Source organism: Montipora capricornis, chromosome 8, assembly GCF_036669925.1.
Source record: "Montipora capricornis isolate CH-2021 chromosome 8, ASM3666992v2, whole genome shotgun sequence".
Lineage (NCBI taxonomy): Eukaryota > Metazoa > Cnidaria > Anthozoa > Scleractinia > Acroporidae > Montipora > Montipora capricornis.
Window position 1 is genome coordinate 30769228 of NC_090890.1, and position 14025 is coordinate 30783252.

At 38.5% G+C, this 14025-nt stretch overlaps 2 protein-coding genes across 3 annotated transcripts in view; one reads left to right on the forward strand and one right to left on the reverse strand.

Annotated features, from left to right (window-relative positions):
* The window catches only part of LOC138014562 (CD63 antigen-like), a 13006-nt gene extending 5415 nt beyond the window's left edge, over positions 1–7591 (reverse strand). Inside the window, exons 1-5 of the mRNA XM_068861668.1 lie at positions 7499–7591; positions 5855–5934; positions 4182–4370; positions 2966–3040; positions 1015–1113 (exon numbers count right to left, since the gene is read on the reverse strand). Of these exons, the coding sequence (XP_068717769.1) occupies positions 1015–1113; positions 2966–3040; positions 4182–4370; positions 5855–5914 (423 nt within the window). The 5' untranslated portion in view covers positions 5915–5934; positions 7499–7591. The remainder of the gene's footprint in view (positions 1–1014; positions 1114–2965; positions 3041–4181; positions 4371–5854; positions 5935–7498) is intronic.
* A 70-nt stretch (positions 7592–7661) lies between these two features.
* The window catches only part of LOC138014560 (nucleosome assembly protein 1-like 1), a 36445-nt gene continuing 30081 nt past the window's right edge, over positions 7662–14025 (forward strand). The window contains exons 1-3 of one of the 2 annotated variants that reach the window (XM_068861666.1): positions 7662–7721; positions 11784–11868; positions 13394–13457. In XM_068861666.1, coding sequence (XP_068717767.1) covers positions 13409–13457 — 49 coding nt within the window. In that variant the 5' untranslated portion in view covers positions 7662–7721; positions 11784–11868; positions 13394–13408. The remainder of the gene's footprint in view (positions 7722–11783; positions 11869–13393; positions 13458–14025) is intronic. The other variant, XM_068861667.1, reaches the window with a different exon arrangement.

Consider the following 14025-nt stretch of genomic DNA (forward strand, 5'->3'; position numbering starts at 1 on the left):
GGTAGTAAAAATGATATCAGGCTCTTAACATGTCGAAGCTTAGCCTGAATTCTTAAGGTGTCTCTAAGAGACAATTGCTTATTATAAGTTACGCAGAAAAGTACAAGGATCCCTCCCTTCTCTCTTTCCTTCATAAATCACAGTTCAAATATACATGTTATTTCATTCATAATTTTGAGTCTTTTCACTACAACACAAAAGCCCAACAAATTGACCTGCTCAAAACTGAGTACCTTCATAGCTCAGTTGGTAGAGCAATTTACAATACATACATGTACAATACATACTTAATTAACCGCTCCCCATAGGGGCTTTTCAGGGCCAATGAAACACAACGAAACAACAGAACAGAACAATAACAACAACTGTTAAGAATCCCAACTGGCCGGAGGCAAACCAGTTGGCTATTTACAAGTGCAGCAGCTGGGAAGTTGAGCCAGGGACTACCAGGATCAAATTCAACAAGTCGTCAGAGCAGGTCTTGAACCCGGGATCTCCGGATCTCAAGGCAAGAGCCAGAGGTCATGGTTTCAAACCCCCATCAAAGCCACCTGAATCTTTAAGGTGTCTCCAAGAGACAATTGCTTAAATAAATTATTGTCTAAATAAGTATGAGGATCACTTCTCTCTTTTGTAATTCTTAACTTAGATAATAAATCAGGGAAATCCAATAATTAACATAATATTAGGTATAATAATTTCCAACACTTTCATTGACAATAACACGAGTAATCATGTTTTAGTACACACCACACCAAGTTGAATAACTAACTGAATATCAATAAAATTTGCTCCTCGTCAACTAAAGCGGCTGGCCAGCCATTTTGTTTTTCTCTGTTTGCTCAGAGTTGAATAACTACTTGCTATTCAGCCCTGAGCTAGTCAATCAGAACGTGTTGAAAGCACTATTCACTTGTTTGGTATGTACCGGGGTACTAATACATGATGGACAAAAAAGAGGTTCCACAACACAATATTATATATAGAGCTTGATATTGATCATTGCTTTCTAACCTCTCGCTGTAGTCCATCAATTGCATCCTTGGTTGGCTGGTCACCCACATATTTATCTTTAATTGCTTGTTTCACCTCGACGTCAAATTCATTCTCCACCTAAGAGATCAGTCATCATATCACAAGTTATAATAACATTATAATAACATATCACTTTTTAGTTGAACCCGCGGTCACACTTTCAAATGGATTTTTGCAATTTCTTCCCAAAGGTCAACTACTGAACAACTGGCCAAAGCCTTACACGACCAGTTGCCTTCATGAGCATTTCTAATATTCAAATTAAAATCCAGCATAAGTAAGCAAAAAACAAGGCATGAAATTTTCTGGTAGCTGCAAGCAAATGACATCTCCATGTAAAAATTTCCTATTATGTTTTTACCGAAAGCAAAGGCTTTTTTAGTGATAGATCATAGTAAAAGGCACTGGTTTTTTTTTCACTTTATTGGGTCATTATATATATAGTTTTCACACAAAATTCCAATTCAGCATTTGTCTTGATAATTACAGAAGGCAACAATGATAATATAAGTGGTATACCTGTGAGTGTCAATTAAAGAAATTTAACCCAATGACTCCTAGGAGTAAGGGATAGACATAATGGCTCTTGACATTTAACTGAGAGCCAGTGACTGTCATGATGCAAATCACGCATGTCAACTCGCATGGCTCACATATTGACTCCCATTCAAGTCCAAGCACCCATTTCAAATATGAACAGTATTGAAGTCTAAAAGTACCAATTTTAAAATGGTTATAAGCTTTCAATAACTGAGAGTTGACTCACACATGGCTTGCATGTACATGTTGTACAAACTCGACTTCACAGATCTTACTCTGTCTAATGCTTTTTTTTTTTTTGCTCCTCAATGGGGGGTGGGTTCAGGAGTTAATGGGTTAAATGAATAAAAGCCTGTAGCTCACTTCCAGTTGGCATCCATGGATGAAACATATCACCTAAGGAACGACCTTCTAAAGATGGGTGTGGACAAAAGCTGAATGCTCTGAAAAAGGACCAACTGCAAGGCCTTGTCACTAAATTTGCTTTTGATCAACATGAATAGTACCGGTAAACATTTTTCTGCGATAAAGGGCTGAAGATGGAATGACCTTAAACGCACCTTATGCAATGATGTAGAGGCAATATATAAGCTTAAGAGGACCTCTGCAAGTTTTTCAAAGGATGTTATGACAAAGAGGGGCCCAAAACACAAACTGTTATATGGGTTTTGGAAGCAGGAAACAGAATAGAGAAATAAACTTATAATTATTATGGCAAGCAATTCTCAGGCTAAATAGAGCAATCTGATTTTACAGTACAGATCATTATCATGGAAACAGTCCATTTCCCTATTTTTTCTCTCTCCAGGTAAATGCAAGTTGAGCGAAATACAAAAAGTTTTGAAAAAGCAATTTTTTTTTTTTTTTTTTTTCATCACAACATTAAAATTATAGCAAGCGGAATTAATACTTTTGATGTAAACGGTTACTGGTACCTTTCAAAGTTTGCTGGTGGAAGACAAAGATTACAAACATTCACCATGTGGAGAAGTCTCCATTATCACTCAAAGAAACAATGCCATGTAACAAAAACTTACCAACCTCACTTGTTCAGGAACATGTACTGGGGAATATTGGCCCTCGGTCATTTTGTATGAACCTTGCCAGACCTCAAGCTGCCATGACCTCTGGCAAATATTCCCTAGTACGGCCCTCACGCTTGGTTAGTAAAAGATTAGTAAAATTTTAATGGTGAGAAACTTAAACTGATTTCCTTGCCCCAAACAGCTGATGTACAAAGGAAGAACTATATATGCACCAAATGTCAAAGACTTAAATTAAAATCACTCAGAATTTACTGCCATATTTTCTGCAATTGATGCTACCTTGCCTCGGCATTGAATAATTATTTAAAGAACAATTAAAGCAAAATTTCTGGAATAGTACAAACCTTATTACGGTTGGTATAACCCAAAACGGCAACAGCAATTTCCAAAGACAAAATAACCAAGAGGCAAATGAAGAACTGAATAAAGAATAAAACAAAGGTTATAACTAAGTAAATTGCTTCACAATGGGAGGGAAAATGCTTGGGAGGTATTAGCTACACCCAGCTACTCTAACAGAGGGTAAATAAAGATATAATAATGGTGTCACTAGAGTCCCATTATCAACCCCTAGGCCACACTGGTGGAAAGCAGACATATTCATTACCATACCAAGCCTGGCTTCACCTGGTTCCTTCTTTTATAATACACTTCCACACTAATTAGATCAATATATAACGACAGCTACACTTACTCTCACTCTACAACCAATCAAGACGAAGTTTTATCTGGACCAAAGAAAATACACTTTGCGAGGCAGTAGTTAAATAAAGAGCTACACATACAAGTCTCGTAATATGTTTACATGTGAGTAGAAAATAGACCATTTCTTAAAATTCTTTTCATAACCTGGCCTGGGTAACCAGTGTTTAATACCAAGGAAATCTTTAGGTTTTGCAAGGCTTGACACTAACTTTTGACACCACTTTCAAATGTTGATTTCCGTCTCAGATTCTCATTTTCCAAAATGGATTACACCATTAAAGTTGCTTACCACAGAAATAATTTAAAAAATGTTTCTTGGTACCGTCAGTTTGTTATTTGATCTTATTGAGAAGCCCCAATCCAATATGGCACATCCAGTTTCCACATGTAACTTTTTCCTGTGATTGTTGTACCCAGACTTCCTCAGACAGGAGCTCTTTGATATGGCGGAAAATGAGGTGATCATGGCAAACGTTTGCTAATCACTCAATGTTTAGGGGTTGCTTGCTCATTTGATTTGCATACATTTGGCTTATTAGGCCTTTAAAACAAAAAATTGGTTTTCTGTCATAGTCAAAAATTTACTTTCCAAATCAGGTGAGTATTCTGGCTCATTTCTATTTTTTTACTTCCCAAGCGTTACATTTTACTCTAAGATGGGAAACAGGTGAGTGTTAATGTCGAGTCCCTGTTTTGATACCTCTGAACCAACGGTTACCGCCAAACAGCCTTCAAGAAACCGGCCCATGAAGTACTCCCCCCTGGTTCTTTGTCAAGGTCAGAGTATACAAGGAGTTTTTCTCCTAGAGCATTCTAATTGCTTGACGCAACATTAAAGCTACTTTCTTCACTTACAATGATCAACAGGCAACGGTTTTCTTTCCATGCTCCACAGCACCCAAAGAAAGAGATGAGGGCAATGAAAACTCCAGCAGCGATCATTACTTTGGAACCAACTGCATAAGATCCTTCAGTGATGGTGGAATAGTCACCAAACTTGATGAGTGCCCAGGCTCCATAACCAATCAGAACACAACCAAACACCTCCAAACAGACAAAGGTAAATTAAATATAATAAAATAATGGTATGTTGAAGGTGAAGTCATCACCTCTTAGAATTTAATACTGTACTTATAAAGTGCCTTAATTGATCCAACCTTAAAAAACACATATGTCAACTCCTACCATTTTTTTCCTCTAACAACTGGCTGCACAAGTGGCACAGAGTTCACAAAATCAGCAGTCACTTAATCAACAATCAACTGAGGTATAAAATATGTATGCCTTCCAATCACAAGCTCAGCTAGCAGCATGAAACAAGCAGCTTATCATTTTGTCGAGTTTTACAGCACAATTAAAATGAAATTTCAAAGTAAAAACCTTTTTTTTTTTTTGCTATAGGTGAAGATGTTAGGGCTTATTTTTCATATACAACCAGCTTATTTCTATAAGTCATTAAAATATTATTTAAATGATTTCAGACATGTTATAGTTTCATTGGTTACACATTCAAAAAAAGCATCAGGCCCGAGTTGTGCAAACGATGGATAGCGCTATCCACCGCATAAATCACTATCCAGTGAATAAACACTAGCAAAATCGATTGAGTTATCCAGTGGATAGTGATTTATCCGGCGGATAGCACAGTTTATCCATTGTTTGAACAACTGGAGCCTGTTTTCCTCAAGATGGGAACAACAACTGTTTCCCTCACTCCTAAAACTAAACTGTATGGTCACCCCAAGGTTCCATGCTTCGCATGTATATATTTTAAGGTCTCTCACCCGCTCCCTTCTTCTTGCCAAATATTTTGGACTGTTTACACTTCTAAAAGAATAAGACATACCCTACACCCTTCATCCAAGACAAAAGCATAACTGCATTTAAGAAATGGCCTGACTACATGTTGTAACATTGTTAGAAGAACATGTCCCAACACTAATTGTTGTAAGAACGCTTCTGACAATGTTGGATGCACATATAACATTGTTGGAAACATGTCACTTTAGTCTTAGCTTTGCAATACAACATTGTTGAAAGCGTGACTACATGATTCGATCAACATTTGTTGTATGTTGGAGAAAATGTTTGACCAAAAATCAAAACATTCTTCCAACAAAATTTGTTGAACAAAAGTCATCAAACATGCATGCTACACTATCTGACAATGTTGATCCAACAATTTTTTTATAAAAATGTGTGAATGCATTAGCCAGGGCATAAAACATCCCTAAAGAACAGTAGCTTGTCTCCATAGCTGATTTGCTCACTTTTTTGCGAAATATAACAAGAAATTAGTTTATCCAGGTGATTTAATGCCCCTTTTGCTGCAAAAATTATGTTGAGTAGAGATTGAAACAAATTTTGTTTTCTTGTGGCAACAGGAAGAATTTACAGTTACTGTATTTTCAGTTCAAAGCTTTGCCTCAATTCAAAACAAGCTGACTGTTATGCTCTTTTGGAAGTTATAATATAAATGTATAGCACTTGACAGGAAGAGGTCAAAATTTATATATCAGGCTACTTACAAAGAAAATAAAATTGAAGAAAACAACCAAATACTTGATGAGCTTTGCTCCTCCCTCCATGTTAGTTTGCTGTCCAACGCCTTAAAAAATGGCAAGAATTTATTTTGAATTAATAATATTCATAAAATTGTCTAAAGAGATCTTCAACCATACCATATTATGCTTTTTTGGATAAGCAATATTTACCCACACCCAAACAAGAAACTTCTTTTCGATCTTTTGGGGAAAACAATCAAATATCGGACAACTTAAGTCGAAAAAGTGAGATGCCAGGTTATTTATTACCTGCTTAAAAATATTAACTCTACACAACATTAAAAAAACCGAAAAATTTTACCACATATTTAATTAAATTCCAGTATGTTTCAAGAAATAGCTAGCTAATACTAACTTGACAAAGCCAAACAAATGCAAAAAAAACAAAATTATAACTAGGTAAATGAATTTTTCCCATACTTGATCATCAACACTTTCATGAACATTTTGCCATTGTTCAAAAATACTTATAGTACGCTTCTGTAGTTTTATCATTCGTCACATAGTATGTCAGTTCTAAAATTAGTGGCCGATCGTCCAGATGGATTGAAATATTAAAGAGCTGACCTAATAATTTATAACGATATTCCTCAAATTTTGGAGTTAAGTGTGGTGTGGTGGGAAAATTTGACAAAACTTAACTGGCGCTTCGTCCCTCGACGTCAATGAAATACACAATTGCAAAAAGTACTGTACAATGAAGTACATCTACCAAAACGAAAGACAAAACTGTGGCCTTATATTAGCGATAGTGACATGTTGTACGTTACAAGTCAACACAAAATAAAGTCCACCGATCAATACGGGGCTAGAATAAAGATGGGCATAATTTTCTGAATATTTAATTTATTATTTCAAAACTGAGACGTAAGGAATCATCCACAGAAATAACCAGTCGACAAACACCTTGGACTGTTTTGTTCTTCGCAATTAAATCGTGCAGCTGTGTCACCGCAAAATGTTCTGCCAAGTTTTTTTTTCTTTTTCGACTCGTTGTTTACTAGAAAGACAGAACCCACTTTCAGGGTGTTCCTAGTGGCTATCTCGTTCAAAAATCAGTCCGATATATCACACCCGTCTAAGCGAAACCTGGTAACAAATTCTTTAACTAGTAAGAGGACAAAATGTAATTCTAGGTGCGCAAATGCAGGCCCAGCCCAACCCTTTAGCTTTCATCGACCGAAATACCCGCGACATTCATTTCGCAAGCATCATCGCATTTTTGTTAAACAAAATTTTAAAAACGTTTTTAACTGCATACAAAGTCTCGTGATACTCCACAACATATCGTGACCAGGGTGATGTCAAGTGACCTCGAGAACTCTTATTCGTTCTCCAAACGCAGTCAAGATATCTTACTACAAACTGACGGAGGAGGTAACAGTTTTCTCAAAATTATATTACTTTTTTTTACATTACTCTCATGTTCGGTACTTTCAAATAATTTTTAATACGCTTATTAATGCCCAAGTAAAGCGTCGTTCCATGTTCTCTGTTCAGATCAGAATTCACAAGATCAAATCAGCCTGCCTTTCAACGCTAATTCGCAGGAAGCATTAACAATTCTACAATCAATTCAACAATTACTTTTAGCTTGACATGGCATACCTTCAGTGCTCAAAACCCTCGCAAACTTCTTCGCACTTGACCACGAAAACAACACAACCACATACAAGTACAACGCCTTTTTAATATTATGCTCCTTAGGCCCTGGCACGACACTTCTGATTGGCTCGAATATTCACGCTTCTGGTGTTTTCGAAAAAAGATATGATTGCAGAGTTGAGAGACGGACACTTGGTTTATCGCTGACGTGAGGTCAGGACTAAAGGTGGGCGTTTTGTTTTGGTTAATTTTTTCCTTTCTTTTTTGCTAAAATGCCCAAAGGAACACGCAATATGAGCCTCTTGACCGATTTGTTCCAAACAGGGTTTCTCTCAAAGCGAAAAACAGTGATTAGAAAATAACGCCAAGTTAATTTCTAAATAAGGCATTTTTTCGTGACAGATAGCCTAACTTTCGAAATTTTCGAGATTTATTGCCCCCAGGCTTGGTCAAGGGGTCACATTCATTCTTCCCGCAACCTGTTCCAGGATCTAAGTTGGTGGGGACAAGTGAAAAAATGGTCCGGATAGAGGAAGAAGCGAGCGCGAGAAAAAACCTTTAATTAAGGTGCTGTCACACCGTTGTGACACAAGTTGATGGCAGATGTTACACTGCAGCTGCGCAATACAAAATTCGTTGCAACCGTTGCGGAAAGTTAACGGTTTCTGCAACTCGTCTCGCAACGTTTTGGCCGTTGCAAGGTATGTTACATTGGGCCATGATTTCTGCACCCTGTCTCGCAATGGCTCGCAATGGCGTTGCGAGACAAAGGATCACGAAAAATTGCGCAGTGTAACAGCGCCTTTAGACAGAGTAGTATTCATTTCCTACCTCGATCCGGGCCATTTCACACTAACTGAGAATCTGGAACAAATCTCTCGAGTCTAGAGAAACCAATACAAAAGCTCGATCTTTTAAGTTAATCACGTGATAATCAGTTGAGTGAAACCCACACAAACCATGAGATGCTCCAGACCTCAAAGATGTGACGTGGTGAATTAATGTACTCCGTTCCATCACGTGCGAGGTAAACTGAAAATTGTCTCGTCACGTTCGTGATTATGTGATATCACGTAAGCTATCTCTTTTTATATACACTGAGAATTTGAATTAAAGAAATCGACCTGCGCTACGATTGGTTTCTTCTAACCACAAGATTGGACGGACATTCCTTCACATTTCGCTAATGGAACTTTTCAGCGATAATTCTGCAAAACATAACAGCGATTTGTCAAGTGACTACTTGCTCTAGCATTCTTACAATAATTATGATTAACTTAATTAAGGAAGTTTACTATCCAGGAGAAACAAGTCAAATAACCACTCTTGCTAACTTTCTTCCAGGAATTGTAAAAATCATTTCATAATGTCATTCGGGGTCACGTGATCTTCATACCCACGTGATTTGATTTTCTTCAGAGGGATCAGTTTGTGCTTCATGTCCCCATTCTTTGGATTCGAATGAAAAATAAGAACAGACAAACGTGTATGCCACTGACCTTCGTTTAGAAAAGGATTTGTGGGCTTTCTTTCTTGGCACGCATGTGTTTTTCATTGAGAGCGCACTTCGATTCAAAACCATTGTGCACTTGCTCGATTTGAAACTTGGGGCTCCTTCTTAGGCTCCTTCTTAAGACTGGTTTTCACTAGCGACGGAGTCGGAGTCGGAGTCGTAAGAGCGCTTATGACCTAGTGAAAATCAAAGATCGTAGTCGTAAGCGGAGTCATAAGCTCGACGGAATCGGAGTCGACGGAAGAATCAGAACGTTTCCATTTTCTTCCGACTCCGCTAATGACTCCGTCGCTTATGATCCAGTGAAAACTAGATTGTCGGAGTCGGAAGCAGAAGCGGAAGAACCAACCAATCATAATGCCTGGAATCGAGTATTGTGATTGGTTTATTCTTCCGCTTCCGCTCAGTCCGACTTTCACTGTCAGATCATAAGCGACGGAGTCATAAGCGGAATCGGTGTTCTTAAGGAACAAGGAATGATCCTCACTGATTCCTTCAATAGAACCTTTGTGCAAGAAGTTGATGTTTAATTTGAGGTTATCGATGACTGTAGTGCTGAATGAAGTCAGCAAAAGATGGGAAAAAAATGCTACTTACTATTAAAGCTACAAATCATGTAGTAAGCTAATTCAGTACAATGACTGCCAGGCGAGTGATCGTTTCTCAGACCCAATTATTTTTAGAATAATATCCTCCATTTTTCATCGTTTCATTGATGTATACTGTAAAATTCCGAAAATAAGCCCCTCCTTTTATAAGCCCCTCCAAATATAAGCCCCTCCCCCAAAGCGGTAACGCACAAAAAGCCCCGTTAAGTCGCCCCTCCAAATATAAGCCCCCCAGTAGCTTGTACTTGGAAAATTCGCCCTCAAATACAAAGAAAACAAAGCAAAATCGGTAAATTTACCTCAAACTATAAGGCTAGCCCAATTAATTTGGAAACGCAACTTTCCCTCCGTAGATAAACCCCTTCGAATATAAGCCCCTTCAAAAATAAGCCCCTCCAAAGGGACCTTTGAAAAATATTAGCCCCTATATGCGCAATATAGGTATGTGCGGCCCTAAAGGGTAGGGTTTTTTAGCCGTTTTGGTCTGAATGTGGTTTGAATTGGGTGTGTTTCTTAGAAGCTTCTTCTTCTTCTTCTTCTTCTTCTTCTTCTTCTTCTTCTTCTTCTTCTTCTGCTTCTTCTTCTTCTTCTTCGTCTTCGTCTTCTTCTTCTTCTTCTTCTTCTTCTTCTTCTTCTTCTTCATCATTAAGAGATAAGACCATCAACCAAAGCCCTTTTCAAATTATTCAATAGGTCTGAGATAGCGTATCAACCGTGCATACTGTGAGAGCTACTGAAATTTAAATTGACCAATCAGAATTCAGCCAGGGAGAAAAAACTGTGCTATCCGACGTCAAGTCAATAGGTTCGCAGTTTTAAAGGACCAGAAAACCATTTAAAAGATTTTGTGGCAACGTTTTTGTCAACAAACATTGGCGCCAAACTAGGTTGCCGGAGAGCGGCGATTCGAACGACAGATTTCGTTCTTTGCCTGTTATTTGCGCTTTTTCTTACTATTTTTAGACGAATTCAGTCTGGTATTTTCGAGCGTAAGAAGACGTCAAAATTGTATTGATAATGTATTTATTTGTGTTAACTTTGCGAAAAAATACTTTGGTAGCGTCCTTTCCATAGGGTGGTAGATCGAAAACAACGTCATTTACGCACAGAAATGCACAGTTTCCAGTGAAAGGGCAAATGATTGACAGGATAGCACACATTTGACAGCCGCGCGCACTGCAGGGCTGTCCGCCGGATAAATCACTAACCAGTGGATAAAGTAATAGCGAAATCAATTGCGCTATCCAATGGATACCGATTTACCCGGTGGATAGCACTATCCACTCAATTAAACAACTGAGGCCAGCTCTATTCCGTTCAACACGTCTATGTAACATTGTTCAACATTTGCTGAGCAACAAGTGTTGCAGGATGTTGGAAATGGAATTGGAAATTGTTTACCTAAGGAACACCTTAAAAGCGCTCAGGAGCTCGTTCAACATATGTCCGTGCATTCCGGATCGAATTTGAATTTGGCAGTGTTGGCTTTTGAGGAGAGTGGAAAAAACCTCTCGGAGCAAGGAGACAGTGAACAAGAAACTCAACCCACATTTAACGCCGGGACCGGGAATCGAACCCGGGCCACATTGGTGGGAGGAGAGTGCTCTCACCACTGCGCCATCCCTGCTTCCCAAAAAACCGTGTGTCATCGGCTTTAGGGTCCAGGGGCCCGTTTCTCGAATGTCCCGAAACTTTACGGGCCATTTTCGGGTGTCACAATTCCCTTTGTATCTCAAGAACGGAGAGGATTTAAGTGATCAAACGTCACAGTAAGTTTTCTTTTTGTTACCTTGAAAACATGTCAAAAGATCGGCTTTCCAAAACAAGCGGTTGCCATTTTCACAAATGGCTTTTCGGTCCCGAAAAGTTATCGGGACTTTCGAGAAACGGGCCTCAGGAACTCATGATAAAACGCATGAAGCGCAAAAATCACAGCTGATTTGAGGTTGGCTAAGGAAAATGGGTGGACCACGAAATCGATTGGCAAACGTGGGGCTCGCTTGAATTTTTCGCCTAGTCGTGCACCTGTGCAAAAAGTGTTCTCGTAATTGCACAACACTCTACTCCCCCTTGCAAATCTTTTCCCTTTACGGGCGGGAAAAATGGTTCCTCGTTCCAGTCCTCCGCGTTTAATAAATGCTGACCTAAAGGCCTTACGTTATTGCAGGCGCTGGAGATCTTTTACCACCTCGTGGCTGCAATTTTCTCCACTGGACAAGATAATTTCGACCTCCATCAGCTTTCTGTGATAGGTGAGTGGCCATGAAAGCTTAAGATTGTTAATCAAGTATGTACAAGTGGTAAATAAGAAATAAAACATTATGTTGCGGAAGGCATTTTCTGTTTAAAATTTGTACTTCAAAGTACATGACCGAAATTGAACTCTGCACAACACTGATAATATCCATATTAGCTAACCTCTGACGAAATTGTATGCCAGGGCTTTTTATTATATTTGTAAGAAACAAGTATAATCTTTATGAAGTGAGGTTATATTTCCTGGAACATCGTTTTCCTTTGGCTCGTTCTTTCTTTTTTTGACAACTGGCAAATTGTGCAATTAGCAAGCCGACGTTTGCACATGTACAATACGTTCCTGTCTGGGGTTTCACAAGACTCGAAAAGCCGCGTATTTCATCATCAAAATTGGTAAAAGTATTGTGATTTGCAAACGCCTCTTTCGCGTTGGGTTATGAGCGACAGAAATTCTTAAAAACCAAAAATTCATCTATTTGTTTAAGTGTAAAGGTTAATAATTATTGTGTTTCCACGCCTAAGGATCCTAATGAACTATTTCAAGATTGGCAAATATTTTGAAACTACAAACTACAAAATGCCTTATTTGATTCATGCCATGGAACCTCTTCATTCGTAATGTGTTATTTTCAAGTGGCACCTGACCTCAAATCAATTTTTGTCACGGCACTTATTTCTCCTTTCTGCCGCAGGTAGCACTTTCTATAAATTGTCTGGTGTTAGACAGAGAAAAACCTATTGAGTGGCACTATCGGGAATGAAAGAGTTAACAACCTCTACATCCACTCCCAAAACTATGTGCCCTTTAACCTATTGACTTCTAGGAGTGGGACTTGATAGATTTACGCTGTCTGACACCAGGCGATTGTACTCGTCAGGAGTCATTGGATTAAGTTTTCATTTCAGCTGGTATTTTGTGATTTGCATTCTTTGCCAGTTTTATCTGCAAGACTTTTGTGTTAACGAGTCTGATAATGTATACAGAATTAACTATTAGAGGGTAATGTGAAGTGCTGTTTTCTACACATGTAAACCATGTGAGTATTAGCCCTACTAATGAATTGGGCCCTCACAAGGACAGTTAAAAACTCTGACCAGGTTGGGAATTGAACCCACGACCTTTGGGTTAGATCGCCACTGCTCTACTGACTGAGCTACAAGGTCAGAGGGGAGCAGGTTGTGAGAATTTAACATGTCAATTTTACAGCAATGAATATGTACAAGTACAAGGAAGGGTTACATTTTTACAAACATTGGCCGTGTAGCACTTAAAATTTCAACAGAATTAACTATTAGAGGGTAATGTGAAGTGCTGTTTTTCTACCCATGTAAACCAAGTCAGCATTAGCCCTACTAATGGAATTGGGCCTGCATGAGGACAGAGAAAAACTCTGCATATACTCAACTGTGCTTGATTAAAATCCTTGCAAATTTATTGACTTAAGCACTTTTTTGTGTATGGGGTTAGTGTGCACTTTATGCAATACCCTTTAATTGACACAACTTTTATAAATATCACAGCTTAACAGTACCACCATGTCAGACTCTGGAAGTGAAGGAGATCAAACAGGCAGCTTACCCCTAAGTAAGTTTCATAGAGAAAACTTAACTGAAACAGATCTCTAAGTGAGAATGATGGTCTGTTCCGAGAGCAGCATTACTTCAAGCGGTTGGAAAGAACATGGGGGAAAATGCCAACAAGCTTGAATAGCACTCAAACCCGTGACAGTGCAGTTGTGCCACTCTGTTGTACCCTTTGAACTATTAGAGAGCTTTAGATTCTAGGATGAGGACAAGAACGAGTACGAGTTTTAACTGCCCGTTTTTTTGCGAAAGTACTTGGAAAATTTATCACCCATAAGATTAATCTTACTCTTTGTTAGCAGTATAGGTTGCTCAATTATTCTTATTAGGGACCTTAAGATATACGACGGCGACTTCAACGAAAACGTCACCTCGAAATATCACTTTGCTTTATCATAATTCTTTTGTGGTTATTCTATCTCATTCACTTCGTACAATTTGGGCGTAGTAAATTTCCTAAAAATAAATTGGTACGAGCAGTTACGAAGTGAAAATGGAGAATGAAAGATTCTCTTTTGCATGCTCACGTTGTCGTCAAAACCTCAAATTTGGTAATTTCACGTCGTCGT